At 53.1% G+C, this 16,136-nt stretch overlaps 1 protein-coding gene across 6 annotated transcripts in view; it reads right to left on the bottom strand.

Annotated features, from left to right (window-relative positions):
• Positions 1-10,269, bottom strand: part of TEX264 (testis expressed 264, ER-phagy receptor) — a 29,715-nt gene extending 19,446 nt beyond the window's left edge. The window contains exons 1-3 of one of the 6 annotated variants that reach the window (XM_029243608.1): positions 9,755-9,857; positions 8,704-8,779; positions 6,127-6,418 (exon numbers count right to left, since the gene is read on the bottom strand). In XM_029243608.1, the coding sequence (XP_029099441.1) occupies positions 6,127-6,384 (258 nt within the window). In that variant the 5' untranslated portion in view covers positions 6,385-6,418; positions 8,704-8,779; positions 9,755-9,857. Of the gene's footprint in view, positions 1-6,126; positions 6,419-8,703; positions 8,780-9,032; positions 9,052-9,287; positions 9,472-9,754; positions 9,858-10,234 lie in introns of those variants that run through there. The other 5 variants (XM_029243609.1, XM_029243611.1, XM_029243610.1 and 2 more) reach the window with 5 other exon arrangements.
• Between the last annotated feature and the right edge of the window lie 5,867 nt (positions 10,270-16,136).

Genomic DNA, 16,136 nt, shown 5'->3' with positions numbered 1-16,136 from the left:
CCTCGTAACCCTACTGCAGAGTCCTTTCTGCCTGGGAAACTCAACCATCCTTCAAGACTTAGCTCAACCTTCCTCCGGAAAGCCTCTGTTGCTCCTCACTAAGCAGCTCCTCCTCTCTGATCCCAAAATGCCCACCAGAGGGAGCAGGTCTTCTGCTGCACTGTAACTGGTGGCCTCTCCTTCTCCCCACCACTCACTCCAGGGCTCTAGGTCCAGGATCCTGTGCACAGAAGTTCTTCAGCGATAGTGCAGGCATGCATGCATAAACCTGCTCGCACAGGCTCTGCATCATGAGCAAACCTCCTCTCCCTCCCCCTTGAAAAAGGAGGAGCTCTTGTCATGGGGGAGGGAAGCAGCTAATAAGGAGACAGGGCTCCTGAGATCTTGGGCACAGGGACTCCCTTCCTGCCTGAGCAACTTTTCAATTCCAGAAGTGAGAACACTTCCTGCCCCTTCCCCTGTCCAAGTGGCTAAGGGGCAGACTCGGAGGTTACTCAGCAAGCCCACCACCTGCTAAGCAGCCCCATACCAAGCGGGAGCTGGGAGACATCTGAACCAGGCACCAGTAAGGAGGAGATGGGACAGGGCCTAAGACAGGCTAGGGAGTGGCAAGGCTGGTCTCAGAGCAGGGGAAGGCTTTCCTGGGCTCCCAGGAGAGCCCAGGCCTACCTCCAGGGGAATGGCCCACTGAGATGGTCAAGGGCCCAGAAAGCAGGAATGTCTTGATGGCTAGAAACCCCACCCACCTTGGTTCAATACAATGTCTTTATTTGGGGCTGATCTTCGAAGGGCAGGCTGGGCCTTCCAGTTCTGTCTTCTCCCTTTCTTCCCTGTATCAGTCATTTCTCTGGGTACCTATGACTAGAACAAGAGCTGGACCAGAACTAGCACCAGCAAGGAACCATACCAGGGAGACAGGGCAGTGGCCAGACCCACCACCAATTTCAGTAAGGCAGGCCCATCCAGAATCTGCCCTCAGAGCAAAAGTGCTAGGAAAGAGATACCAGAGTTATCTCCTTCAGGCTGTGAGGCCTCTTGAGTCCTAGCATTCTAAGAAGAGGACAGTCTGCTTGGAACCTACAGCTTCCAGGTACAAGCTGGCCCTACCGCCCCTTCCGGAGAGGCCTTGCAGTATCTTGCTGACCCTGCTGTGTGAGGCCATAGCGAAGAGAGGGTCTCTGCCTGGCCAAGACCTCACTGAATCTGGAAACTGGACAAGATCAATAAATTCCAGGATCCAGGAAGAAAAAAATGGTGTCAGCTAGCCCATACCAAACCCAGCCTTTGGGTTCACTAGAAATGGGCCACCCAAGGTCCATAACCTGCATAATCTGACTGGGACAGCTGCACTGTCTGCCAATCCCAGACCCAGAGGGATACCTTGACTCCTCCCTGGCCAGACTACCCAGCCCACCTTTCCACAGGGGCCCACAGTTAACCTGCTGTGAGCAGAAACCTAGACTCCATCTAGCAGAAAATCATCACAGGGTACCTGGGGTAGGCGATGGCCTGGGCCTCCAGGAAGCATCAGCTCAGCTCACATTCCCATTGCCCTTGTTGAGGGCTCAATCCTGGGAAATCTTACTCCCTCACCCCACCCCTTCCCAGGCTCCATGTGACCTCAGTGCCTCCAGGGAGAGCAGGGGGCACCATCCCCACATATACTGAAGGGGAAGTACGGCACAGGCCTACGTCAGAAAACTCCTACTGGCCTCAGTCCCTGCAGACGTGGTGACCGTAAACCGATTCTCAGTGGACTAGGGGGAAAAAGAAACTTCAGTGTGGTCTAGTTCACTAAAGGCAGTACCCAACCGCCACCAGTCCCCTCCCCAAACTCCTCCATGCCTGGAGGTAGAACCCCCTCCTAGGCCTTCCCCAGGTGAGCTGAACAGGCTGCCATGCCCCACCGGCCTCAGTCAAGCTCCCCACAAGGGCAGGCAAGCAGGCAGGTTACTTAAGCCCCAAACACAGCAGCGGAGGCGGTGGCAGCAGAGGGTGGGGCAGGAGGAGGAGGGCCAGGCTGGCAGACAGGACAGGCCCATGGGCACGGCAACAGCAGCCCAGCCATTAGGGCCTGTTAACAGGCCAGAACTGATTAGGATCAAATAAGGTGCTCAGGGTCCTCTCCACCTCCTTCCCAACACCCAAGGCTCCCAGAGGAACTAGGCCCAGGAGGGGAGGCAAAAGTCACTGTCCAAGCAGGAGAAAGAGGGCAGAACTATACAAGGGCAGGACAGAACTGGATCTGTGTGTGTGTGTCTGTGCATGTGCTGAGGGAGGTGGGGGTGGAGAGGTGGGGACAGATCCTTGATTGACTCTGGAATCACCCCCTTCCCTTGGCACTTAGAAGAGGAAATGATGAGACTTCCCTGGTGGTCCAGTGGTTAAGACCCAGCACTCCCAATGCAGGGGGCCAGGGTTCAATCCCTGGTCAGGGAACTAGATCCCGAATGCTGAGACTGGGAGCCTGTGTGCCACAACTAGGACCCGGTGCAGCCAAACAAACAAACAAATAAATATTAAAAAAAAAATCATTGACTTAAAAAAAAAAAAGAGGAAATGGCCACACTCCATGAATGTGGCGTCCTGGAGAGGAGAGGGACACCTATGAGCCACTGCCAGAGTCTGTCAACTTCTTGCCACATGCTCCTTCCTTCCTTCCCCCCACCTCCACCAAGGCCCTCAGGGATGAAGAACGGAATCCCTCTTCCTGCACCACAAGAACCACTCGCCCAGATCTTACAGGCTTATCCCATGAGAACTCCAAAATATAGGGCTGGCTGGCTAACTGACATACAGACATACATATGTATCTCCAGGATATATGCTCAAGCAGCATCTCATATGAAATGGTCCACTGCAATCGCCACAATCTTGCCTTGTTGGTACCCTTCTCTGTGTCACTTCCTGAGCCCAGAGCCAGACCAGGGGAGCCTCACCAGGCCTTTCTCCTTCTGTCCAGCTGAGGCCTGGAAGGGGTGTGGCTGGGGAGCTGTCAGTCTATATCTCACGGGGGTGGGCGGCACCCAGAGCACATGGCCACCTCTCACCTGGTCACTCACTGCCCCACTCACAGAACCTGAAATAGCCTCACTTCCTCCCACACTCAGAGAAGCAGGTTCTGGCTCCTGTTGTGTTGTGTTGTGTTGTGCTGTGCTGGGGAGGGTGGAATGGGGATGGGACACTCCACAGCTCAGCCTACATCCTGTCCCTTCCTTCTGTGAACCATATTATGCAGGGCCCCATGCTGGACACTGCTGTAGGAGGCAGCTAGGGAGCAGAAAGCTTGGCTTCTTGGCCTTCCCCAGGACTGGATGAGGCCTGTCCTTCAGGCTTCCCTGAAGGGAACCCCCTACCCCCACTGAGACGGCCTGAGGGCTGGGCCCCTTGGTCCCCACTGTGCAGCAGTGCCCAGGACAGAGTGGCACAGACAGGGTGCTCAAATATTTGCTAAATGAAAATAAAAAAGCATGAGTAAACTCAGATAGTACCACAACTCCTGCTAACTGCTCCTTAGTCTCCTACTCTATAATATCAGCAGTGTGGACCCAGAGGCTTCAGATCCTTATGGACCAGATAGTCTGTGATAACCATGAGCACCTGAAGCCTGGGGGTCCAGGGTTCCCTGAACCTTTTAGGATCTCTGCCAGGCAGGTGAGCCATCGCAGGTGCCAGGGTGTGACCCAGCTCTGAATAGGGACACAAGTTTCTTCCAGAGTGACCCAGGACTGGGATGGACAGGATCAGAGGGGCCACTTTTAGACATATATATTCATTCTCTGTGCCAACCAGATGGTCACAGCCAGGCCTAGGGTCTAAGCCTGGGTTATGAGTGCCCAGCCTAACAACCCCTCATCACACCTAATTAGCATGAGTGTTTTTTCCACCCATTTTTTGTTGTTGTTACAACAACTTCTTGAGGGCAAGGTACTGGGGTGAATGGCTCACCTATGTCACTTAATTTAACCCTTGCCAGCCTACCTATAAGCAGTATTTTTAACATTACTCTGCAGATGAGGAAATGGAGGCTCAGAGAGGGTATGTGGTATGTCCAATACCACACAGCAGGACAGTGATGAGACAGAATCAAAACCTAGGACTGCTAACCTTGAGTCTGTCCTCTCAGGTCATGGGCCCCCAGACTGGTATCAAAGTCGGGCTGTGCCCAGCCAACCCTGGAAACCCAAGTCCCACAACCTCAGACAGTCCACCACACCTCCAGGAGAGCTGTACAGTGGGCTGCTTGGAGGTGGCTGGGTCAGGAGGCCATAGGGAGAGTGTCCCATGCCAGGATTCTTCTATCTCACTCTTCCCTGAACCAGCCTCCAGCAATGACCCAAAGGTACCGTGCTGCCTTGGCCCTTTCCCATTCTGGAATTAGCACCTCCAACTCAAGAGGCGATGTACTGCTTCTGGAACAGGACATGCCGGTGAGGAAAGAGGCAGCTGCAAGGACCCTCATCCCTCCCACTGAGGTCTTGCAGAGGGTTCCAACTGGGTCAGATGTGGAAGGAGGGGCAGGGACCAGGGGAGGGTAGAGGAGGGAAAGGGACTTACACAAGAGACCTCTGCAAGGGTGGGGGCCCGGCATCTGGTCTAGGAGCTTCCCATAGCCCAGTGCCTGCCCCATCCCACTTGGGTCCCAGTATTCTTGACTGTCACTTAGTGCCATCTCCGAGCCATGTGACCTCAAAACCTCAATGTCTACTCATCCCTCAACCAGGCCATATCACCTCTCACCCAGACCCAGCCCAATCTCCTCGATGGCCCCCTGCCTCGTCTCCTTCCCTCGTCCACCTGCCATCCACTTAGTTTCCTAAATCAAAGGTGGCAAACTGTGCTGTACCTTTCCTCCCAACCTACTGTACCTCCCACCACCTGGCCCAGCAAACCCTTCGACATCTTTCTCCGCCCACCACGTGTTCACTTGCCACACTTCCTCTGTCAGCCGACATCTGCAGGCCTGCACTTTGCAGTTCCCTTAGCCAGGAGGCCCTTTCCAGTAGAGCAAAACTCTACTCATGACAGAAGACCTCCTCTCTGAGCCTCCCTGGCAGACTTGAGGCAAACCCACAGCTCGCTCAAAGTTCTGTGAGCATTGAACACAGTGCCTTGCTGGAGATGCATCTGTATAGGGCTGACCTGCCAACCACACAAAGCTTCCTGAGGACAGGGCCACGTCTGTTCATCTCCAGAGTGCAGGTGTCAAGCAGAACCTGGCACAGAGAGGGAGTCAGCACACCCTTGTTTCGACTGAGTACCCCATTGAGGCCTGTTCAGCACATGGTATGGAGGCTACACGCCTTGCCCACTTGAGCTCTCCAGGCAAGAAAACCAGAGCTGGGGATTCTCAATGCCTGGTGTGCCAAGGCTCAGAGCTGGAGGCTGGAGAACCCTTGGCAGAGCTGCCAGCCCAATGCAGCTGTGGGCAGCACCACCTCACCGCATGGCAGGAGGCCATATTGGTGAGTCCTGATTCACCACAGGCTGTAAATACAGCCATATGCCTACAGGGTGCCACTGATGTCAGGTTAGTCTCTGACCCCAGCATCTTGGACATTCTGGACAGCTCACCTGGCTCCACCTGCCCCCAAAGCACTCTCCCAACCAGGCAGCTTGATGTCCAAAGAAATGCCTTATCCCTGGGCCAGGGGCCACCATAATGGCTGGAAGATTCCACCTTCTTTCAGCACGAGAGCTGAAAGAGGGAAGGCAAAGAAACATGATATGACCTCAAAGAGAGGGCAGCATCTGAAATGGCCTGGTCTTAGAGTGCTGGCTTCAAATGGGGCTGAGGGAGGGAGAGAAGAGGAGGCTACAGACCAATACCCCCTCAGAGGCTAGGGACTCACAGTGGTGTGGCCCCCTGCACTCAGAAGTCCATGGGCAGAGACAAGGCAGGAAAATTAGATCGTGACAAGTAGAAAGTCAGCATATAGATGTCTGGAGCAGAAGTCCAGATTAAATCTGGAAGGAGCTTCAAGCTCAGAGAGGAGGTGGTGTGCATAGCCAGCTCAACGATTTTCCCACCCCTCCCCAGAAACCAGAACACCCCTTGCCCAAGAAGCCCTGCCCCATGTCTGTCCATAGGGTAGAACCCCAGCCAGGGCCCAGGAGGCTCCTTACCATGCGGGGGTTGTCATAGTAGACGGCAACGGAGCGGAGCTTGGGGGAGACACTGCAGCTCTCTGTGAAAAGCCGCCCAGTCTCACCATAGGGCCCCACGTGGAACTTGTAGGCCATGGTGACGTTGCGGACGGGGGGTGAGCCAGCACTCACTGCCACCCCGGCCAGCAGCCCTGAGTACCCAGCAAAGGCCAGCAGCGTCAGCAGCAGCAGCAGAGTCAGGCCCCCAATCAGGCCCAGGAGTAGCAGGTCCGACATGGCTCTGTGCCCCCCGCGCCGCACCCCAAGGCAGCTGCAAAGGAGACAAGGAAGAGGTGGCTGGTAGCCTGTCTGACCAATGTGCCCACCTTCCCGCCAGCCAGTTCTGGCCCAACCTCAGCCCTGCCTTGGGTGCTCTGATGCGGGAGAGACAGGAGCCAGAGGTGTTTACACACAGAGTGACCTAGAAGGGAGTTACAAAGGATGACTGAAGCTACAAGCCTCTTTATTTCTTAATCACAACTGTTGAGGCTCTCAGAGCAGCTCTGTCAGCTGGCAGCCTTGGTCACACCTGGGGTAGCTGAGTCATAGAGGGGCACAGGAGTGAGTCAGCCAGGGACATACTCCTGGCCCTGACCAGCCACCCCTGCTGGGCCAGACGTCAGCCAGCCTGCCTTTTCCCCACATTGCCTCTTCCTTATTCCTTACCACAACTGAGCCACACTGCCTGCCCAGACTCCCCAAGCCTCATGGGCCACTGCCAGAGGGAGGACAGGCAAGCACAGGGCCCAAACACTTATTTAAAAACAGGGAAACCATAAGGAACAAAACGTCAGGGGGAAAAATGTGCCACAGGAAGGGACTCTTGTAGGAAGCTCTCCTTTGCTAAGCACATCTGGCCCGTGAAATACTGCTTTCCAACAAGCTCACCCATCCAGAACCAAAGGAGAGACGAGGTTAAAATAGCCTGAGCAGGCAGAACAAAGTCTAGCACTATGCTTCCCAGACTTGAGCGGAGCTACCGGTGCTAACAAGCTTCATCTCACTTTCCCAGTCCATAGATTAGAAACAGCAAGGAAGAGGAGGAGGAAAAGACTGCTAGAAGTGGAGACACAACAGGTAGCTGTGAGAGTTACCCACGGCTGGAGCATTTCATCCCATGGTGGAGGGGTGCTAGCCTGGCAGGGAACCACACCTGGGGTCCACTTGCTGCCCTGTCCCTCCCCCTTCCTTCCCTTCTCCCCAGCATCTCCAGATGTTTGGAATTCAGTTTTTGTGGTTCTGATCTCCCCACCTGACCTCCTGTACTAGGTAGTTTACAGGAAGCCATCCTGGGGTAGGTACGCTGGGGCAGTGCAGGGGTGTCTTTTTTCCTCTTTGTGTATGTCATTTATCTGACAATTCTCCCTCTTCCTCAATGGCCTTTCCCTGTTTCCCATATTTGCTATTTGCATGGTACAAGCAATAAAGACACTTGTTTCAGGGGAGAAAAAAATAAAAAGCAGAGAAGCTATCAAAGAGCAGGCCTAGCGACACAACACATAGGTTGGTGTATGAGCCATTCAAGACAGACTGCCCGGAACTCCATGAAACTTGGGGCCAGAAGACTAACCCTCTTACACAGAGGGCTTGACCTGCGTCACCCAGGGGGAAAAAAAAAATCGCATCACGGAGAAGACTATTTAAAGAGGAATGGAAGCATCTGACCCATTGGAAGAACATTCTCACCCCAAGTACTTAAAATTTTAAAAGCTTTAGGAGCTGAAAATCAACATGTTGACCCTATGGAAAACAGCTGTGTGGAATAATTTGTTCCCTGTGGGTTCTGGGTATCAAATTTTTTTGCTGAAAAACTCTTTGGAGTCAATGTGCACACAGTGTTTGTCTCACAAAAAACGCAAAGTAAACTTCTAAGCCTTTGTCATCATGACCTTGAGGTGTCTCACACTGGTCTTCTCATTGACCCCTGTTCCTGCCCCCCAGCTAGTTTCACTCCTGTTTTCTTTGATGATAATGATGATAAATCTTCCACTTAGTACTTACTATATGCTAGGCACCGTCTAAACGTTGAAACACAGATACTTCATTAATCCTCAAAACCAAGTGGATATGGATCAGAAAACAAGTGGTTAGAGATTAAGAGCCTTGCCCAAGGTCACAAAGGTACTAAATAGAGCCACCTGGACAAAATGCAGGCAATGGGAATCCAGGTAGTCTGATTCTAGGCCCCCACTTCCACTTTCTCTCTCCTCCCTGGGAACAAGACTTCCAGAAAAGCCCAAGCATTTAATCCACGTTGGACATCTCTGAACCCAAGGCTCTCAGCTGGAAGCTCTCAGCATCTAAGTCTCCCACTCATCTTGGGAGTGATCAGCCCTCACTGTGGCCTACCCCCATCCTCTCAGCTGCACACTCCCTGTCTCCTTAAAGGAGCTTAGTTCCCACATTTCTCTTACTCTCACCTCCTAAACTGCCCAAAAGAGGGGTGAAAGGTACCTGGGGGCCGCAGAGCTGTGGTCAGGCCAGGAAGGAGGCAGAGCAATGGAAATTTCCCCTTTACTCAAGAGAAAGGGAAGGAGAAGGGCTGGGGAAGCTCACCTCTAAAGCCAGGCTCAATTTTAGCAACTCATGGCATCCAGCACGGCAGGGACCAAACGCTCCAAGTGCTCCAGGGCTGGGGGCAGAAAGAAAATAACCACTGAGCCGGGCACCCTGCCCTGACTGATCTCTTTTCAGGGAAAGTCCACAGGGGCCTCTACAAGAACTCTCTCCCCGCCACAAGGTTGCACCCTCCACCATGTCCTCAGACCCCTTAGGGAAATCAGAAGCCAAATTCCGCCTCAAAAATGTCAGCTCTTCACTAGACCCCTGCTCATATATCCCCGTTCTTGGAGAGCCCTCTTCCTGGAGGGCTCCAGCCACCGCACCTGGCCCTGACACAGCCCCTGCCGCTGACCCTGGGCAGGTTGTGACCCCTCTCGGGCCTCGGTTTCTCCTCAGGTTAGAGGCCCAGGCGGAGCGTCTGGGCGGGCTGCCCCGCGCTGGCTTCCCGAGGCTGCTCACGTGCGCCGCGGCGGCTGGCCTCGCCCTTAAAGCGCCTGCTGCAGGCAAAACTTTGGCACTCGGGGGGCGCGGGAAGACGTGGAGTCTGAGAGGCCTGCGCGGAAAGGACGGGACGCTACCTCCACTCTCGGCTTCCAGCCCCTGCTCACCCTCGCCTCGCCTATTTACCCAACCCTTTTCTTTTCAGCCACGACCTCACGGGGTCCCAGGCACCTCTGCAACTTAAAGGAAGTTAAAAGTTTGCAGCCAACGCTTCGAGGCGCGGCCTCAGGAGACGGGGGCGGAGTTAAAGTACGGTTCTAGCCTCAGTCTTCGTGCTCCCCACCCCCTCGCCCTCCCTGGCTCCCTTGCCTCCGGGCGTGCCCTACACCCGTGACCGAGGCAGAGGGTGATCCGGGATAGTAGGCTGGTCCAAGGTCGCGTTCGGGCCCTTGGACCGGCCGGGGCGAGCTGTGGGCGAGACGAGATGCAAAGAGCGGCTGGGCCGCGGGAGGCCCTGAGGTTGCGCCCGGGCGGACGGAGGTCCCAGGCGCTCGGCGCGCGTGGAGCCGCCCCAGCGTGAACACCTCCCCGGCCCGGCCCTCACCTCAGCTGCCGCCCGCCGCGGACGCCGATCAGCGCGCGCGACTCGGGGCTCAGCCGCGGAGCCTGCGCGCGCCCGCCGCACACGCTCGCTCCGCCCCCTCTCGCGGCAGGACGTGGCCGTGGCCGTGGGCGCGTGCGCGCGGGACCCGATGGGCAGAGGCCTGCCCCGCCCCGTATCCGGGGCAACAAACGTGAGCCTGTTAGGGGCCGAGCCTGTCAGGGGCCGAGTCCGCCCCGTACCTTCGTGCTTCCCACAAACTACTGGGTTGCAGATGGTGATTTAGGAACAACCTCTTAACTTCTGGGTTGTCGAGAGCACCCCAGGCATGAGGGGAAGCAGAGAGGCAGTGTGGGATCCCGGAAGGCGGCACCGGAGAGGATCGTTTGAAGAGGCTTGGGAAGTGCAGCACGGCAGTAAAAGCCTGGCATTTGTACCACCCTAGTTACTGCTACTTTCTCTCACTGAGGCTTCGCGACATACCTGGGGACCGGGCAAGGCATGGCCACTTGCTCCCGTTTTACAGCTGAGGCTCAGGGAAGAAGCGGGATCCAATCTCCGGACAGCGCAAATATCAGCTTCCTACCTCCAACACTCCACCCTTACCTCCCCCTTCCCCCCCCCTCAAACGGAGCACAGGGGTGAGCATTCATCCATCCAACATTTATTGAGTACCGCTCCCTGCTAGTACAGTTCTAGGGGCTGCGGATACCAAGTGAACAAAACCAAGGCCCCGCCCTCCTGGAGCTCACCGGGGAAACGCCCCCTTCCAGGCTCCTCCCTCAGTGCCCTAGACGAAGCTGGGGGAGGCAGGTCTGCCCTTCTAGCTTAAGTATTCTAGATAAGCCCCCAAGTCAACTGTAAGTTCGTTGAAGACAGGTTCAATCTTCAGCTCGTATTTCTGAGGATCTAGAAACAGCAAAGCACTCTTCTCGGGCCCCAAAGATAAAACCTCGCCCTCTTGAGAGGCCCAGTCTTGCAGTGGAGGGGCTGGGGGAGGTGACAACTATGCTCGTAAGATTGGCTACAAGACAGGCGGGGCCAAGTGCTACTTTGGTGCTCCTCACATAGAGGATTGATGTTTGGGAGGTGAATCATCTTTTTGTGGATCCCATTACTGTACTAGCAAAGGGCACACTGGACACACACAGGCACTTGTAGCTGGTTTCCTTTCCTTCTGCTTCACATTTGTTCTGCCCACAGGCAGGGAAGATTGAACCTCACCCACAGGGCTCTGGGCCAACTAGCGGAATGGGTAGCTGACTCCTCAGAGGCACTCAGGGCTGGGCTAGCAGGGTCGTGGCAGTTGTTTTGCTGATGAACATCAAGCACGTGATCAAACCCTTTGGGTGCCCCAGGCAAGAGGACTATACACTTGGAAGCATTTCCTGTGAGACGAGAAAGGGCCAGTACCCTCAGAGACAGACAGCCTCTGTATGGTCAGTTCTGCTTCTCAGAAGCTATGAGCTTCTCCCACGAAACTGTTGTCTGGAGCTGCCCTTTCATAACTTGTCCTGTCTGCTCACTTCCTTTAGCTTGGTTGGGGAACTCCAGAGCCCCACGTCAGAGTTCAGGGTGTGCCTTAGGAGCTTCAGCACCTCTGTGGTGAAAGTAGAGTTGGCCTGTGACTGGGGCTGCAGGCCATCAGCCTCCCAGGCTTCATTGCAGGCTGTTCCCAACAAAGCAAGCCCTGATCTCCACCGGATCCCTGCAAGGCCTCCACTAGCCACCAGGAGGCAGTAGCCCAGGCACTTTCCACTACCCCTTGCAGCAAGTCTGAGCAGAGCTGATCACCTAGCCATCTGCCTCACCCATGCCCCACTCCCAGTCCTATCTCCCAATAGCACATATTCTCCTCTTATGAGCCCAGACTTGGCCTTTGTCTCCTCCTGCCTTCCTCTGTCCAAAGAATTCCTACAGAAGCACTTTAACTCTCCCTTAGTAAATTCCAGAGAATGTTTCCCCAAACTTGGGAAACTAAAGCATAGACCATCCCCTCCTTCCCTACCTCTTCATGCTCCAAAGCCCTTGTTAGTTCTCTGAGGCAGTGGTTAGATCCTCTAATTCAGATGACAAATGGAGAACACACATGCAATGTAAGATGCTCTGCAAACCCTGCCACCAGCTATCTCCCCCCCTCTGAAGGCACTGATGCTGTGCCCAATCCCCGGCCACTCACAGCCTAGTTAGGGCTGCCCCTGCAGGACTTGCCATGACTGAGGGACCAGCTAGCCTCAAGCCACCCTGAGTCAGCTTCGCTGTTTCCTCTAGAGCCAGGAAATGCGGTCCTCTTCAGGTGAGCAAAGGCAGAAAATGCCTAATGAACCCCACTGCATAAAAAGAGCCTGCCAGCAGTCTGCCCTCTGTTCCCACCCCCCACCTTCACAGGTGCCATCTCAGCATCCACTATGCTCTAAGTTATATCCCTTTCACCACCACCCAGCCAAACAGCTGTTCAGACAATTCCCTGATCAAACAACACTGCCTTCTTCAGTTTAAATTTTATTTTACAAAAAGAGAAATAAACTGATAGGCAGTTATACTGACTTACAATTGTTCTGTTTGCTTTTTTAAAAAAGTGACATGAAACACAAGTAAAAATAAATACGTCATAGAAACAGCCAGTTGCCCAGTCTCTGGGGCAGGAGCACCTGCCCTGCTGAGAGAGGAGGGAAGCCCATGATCACACCAGCAGCTGGAACACCCAGCTACAGATGTTCCTCAAAGCCAGGCGCAGGTCCCAGGCCTCAGGGGGTGTCCTGAAGAAAGAAGATGGAAAACCAAAGCCAGGTGCCAGGTCCCTGGGGCCACCTCATCTCTCCCTCACCCCACTCCTCCTGGCAGCAGTGTGGCCTTAGTGGTTATCCATTGTGACCCCCTCAACCCACCTGGACCCCCTTCCCCGACCCCTCTGGAGAGGGTACAGGAAAAAAACAGTCTTGGGCGGGCTGAGAGGATTCTTCTGGTGAGTCCCCAGCCCACCCTGAGTAACACAACCAGATAACAATTTACACCCAAGTGCACAAGGGCATGCGTGTGCACACATACACTCTGTCTCTCTCTCTCTCTCTCACACACACACACACACACACACACACACACACAAACCTGGGCTGAGCTCTCTTCCAGGGGAGGGCCCTGGGTCAGGTCACAGTATGAGGTCCCCTCTTTTCTGATTATTATCCCAGTAGTGGTAACAGAGAGTACCCAAATCACTCCCAGCCCCCAGCCTTACAGACTCTGCAGCCTGTCTAGCTACCTCTCTCCAATGCACTAGATTACTATATCAAATAGACCTCTGAGAGAGGAAAGGAGCAGACTAAGGTCCCTGAAGAGCAAAGAAGTTGGACACTGCCTGCTCAGGAAGTTCATCGTAAGACTCGGGTATTCATAAAAGGCCTAGGGCCAAGCCAGTGGCACAGAACAGACATTAAGGGGTCACAGTGGAATACACAGGACAGCAGAGAAGAGTCAGTAGAGTCTGAAGGTGACTGATGGAGAGCATAACCTTCTCAGGCAGACCTTGAGGTGTGGATTTCTTGGGAACAGTCAGCAGAGGGCCAGAAAGTCTCTTGGGGAACTAATGGGGGAAGGAGCTCTTCTCTCAGGAGTTTTGATGGGGGAAGAGTCACTGAGTTGGGTGCATAGGAGGCCATGGCTCAGAAAGGAGAGACTGGTCTTCTGTGGAATCACAGGGAACTGGGAAGCACAAGGGGGTCATGGCCAGGAACACTAGGAACAAGGAATGTAAAGCCCCAGAAGACCTTCCCCATGGGATGAGGACTCAGTTCCAGAGCAATGCCAGGCATGAACAGACAAGCAGAGAGCCTTGCTCTGCTGAGTGCTTTGGGAGTGACAGTCCTACCCAGACTGCTAAAGTTTGGTTGAGTGTTTCAACCTATCAGCAAAATATTACCCCAACGATTTGCTTCATGTCCTGGAGTGGGAAATTTTCATATTTAGTTGTGAATCACAAGTATATAGTGATTCCACACACTAATTCCTAGGGAATAGAGTTCCAAGGACCAGAGACATCCTTAAGTCAAAAGATGCTTAAGAAGCATAACTCAAGGGGGTGAAAACTTTGCAGATATCTAATCTGAAGAAAACTATCTGGATCCAACATGGTTCACTTACTTTCTCAATTAAATGGCTAATCTGTCTCTGTTGAATTTTTATCTACAAAGGTACTGAGAAAAGGGAATAAAGCATTATTACAAATGGTAATCCTGAATTATTAAATTGTACTATATTCCCTAGGCTGAGGATTTAGGCTAAACCAGACAGATGGGGCTTGAAAGGCCCCTGAAAACATTCTATGGAAGACAGTAGCGAGGCAAGATACCTAGACCTGATCTTCTGCCCTCCCCCTTATCACCATCCTTCCCTTACTCAGGCCTGGACGGTGTGTGGACATCAACACCAAGTGTTTCTGATCAAAGAAACTGTAAAACATGGTTCTTGGGCTCTGAGACATTTCCTGCTACCCTCACACATATGCTTACGTTTGGTGTGCATGCATGCTTGCCTACCAGCACACAGAAAGAGACGACAGAAAAGTCAAAGTATTTTCAGGTTCAATAAAAAAAAAAAACACAACGAAACAAACCATGGAACCAGTAGCACTCTTAATTTCCCATGATCCCAGCCCTACCCCCTTACACAATATAAGCTGCACATATCAAAGAAAATCTTGTCTAGCCAGGTCAGCCTCCCAAAACTATGGCCTCTCCTGAGTTGAAGCAAGACCCAGCCCATGGAACCACTGGGTAGAGAGCAGGCACATGCTGCCACTCAGAACACCCATTATTTCCCGGTACCTTCAAAAGCCCATCCCTCCAGTGACTGGATTCGGTTCCTTGCTGGGATAGTTTCTGGATTCTCAGAGCTTGCTGCTGTGATTTCCTAGAGGTGAACATAGAAATATCCCTCCTTCCCCACACATACACACACACACACACACACACACACACACAATTTCTGGGATCCCAGTGCTCCGGAGCCTTAGAGGCATCAGTTGTAACCCAGGTTGTGAGTGTGCTCTGCAAATCAGAGGTCCAGGCTAGCTTACTCCCATTAACCAGCCTCAACCTGAGAGCCCACTCCAACTGAGTCCCTTCATCATTCATTCTTGGGATGCATCTGAAAGAGAAAGCACTGGTTGGAACTGCTGTTTTTAAATTATTAAAATAATTTGCATAGCTAAATTGTAAGTCTAAGGCTTCTATAAGTAGGAGAGTTAAATGTCTGACAGGGTGCTTATGAAAATACAGAAAGCAAGCTCCCTAAGTTCCACTTTTGGTGTAACTGAACAGTGCACACACACACACACACACACACACACACACACCCATCAGCCATCTCCTTGTCTCTTCTCTGGGGATAATATGCCAGAGTGTGCTAAGACTCCCCAACAATGGAAACAGGCTGGTCAGAAGAGTTGCAGAAGCAAGCAGATACTACTAGGGGTGAGCTGGCTAAGTTGCCTCCAGGGCTTGGAAGAGGCAGGTGCAGCAGCTGCCCAATGAGGAGGGACCCATGGGTAGGTGGTAAAGCTCTAAAGCCAGACAGGGTTTGTTCATCATAAAGAACTGCCCAGCAAGGTCTTAGCAGCAGGGGGGAAAAAGGCAATATGAAGACAACCAGTGTTTATGCTTAACGCCTAGATGCCCCCTCGCCCCTGGCAGAGACCCAGAATGACTGATGTATTCTTTTAAGACGATTTAAGTCTCCTACAGAGGAAGGGCTCCTCCATGTTCCTTCAAAGAGGATGGAGGAAGCAGACACCAGGCCCACAATGATCATCCGATAGGTTGAGGAAGCCAAGACATTTCCCAATAGGAAATCAACAGTCTGTTCCCTCAACCCAGCAGCCACCTATACACAGCTTCACTAGTCAGCATAGAGAGCCTGTCCCTAAGGTCATCCCAGGAGGACACAGCTCCAAATTTGGGGTCACTTACTTCCCAATTGCAAACTCCATGATCCTAAATTTCAAGCACTGTGGAATGAGTCTCACCATCACTAACTATCCAGTCACAGGATTCTCTGATCTTCCTGAGGGGCCATTTCCTGAAAACATAGTTGTTTAGTGTAAACCTTGGTCAAGCCTAACTTTCTTTCCTTGGTCAATTCACCATCTACCCAGGATTTATTCACCAGCAGCTATGGGGTCTGAGATATCTTAAAATTTCCCTTCCCATCTCCTACCCTCCTTATCCTAACCTCCCCTCCCACCCCCCCCAAAAAAAGAACCAAGACACATGAAAAGTCCAAATAATAAATAATTGCCCTTAAGAAATAAATTAACATGGAGCTCTCTAATGGAGAAGGAAAAGGAAAGGCCACCAGAACAGGCAGCTGGGGGCTCAGTTCCAACCTTGTG

This window comes from Monodon monoceros, unplaced genomic scaffold (genome assembly GCF_005190385.1).
Source record: "Monodon monoceros isolate NGI ecotype Baffin Bay Population unplaced genomic scaffold, NGI_Narwhal_1 Super_Scaffold_3, whole genome shotgun sequence".
Classification (NCBI taxonomy): Eukaryota; Metazoa; Chordata; class Mammalia; order Artiodactyla; family Monodontidae; genus Monodon; species Monodon monoceros.
The sequence above is the reverse complement of the archived record's forward strand: the minus strand, read 5'-3'. Positions and strand labels throughout refer to the sequence as shown.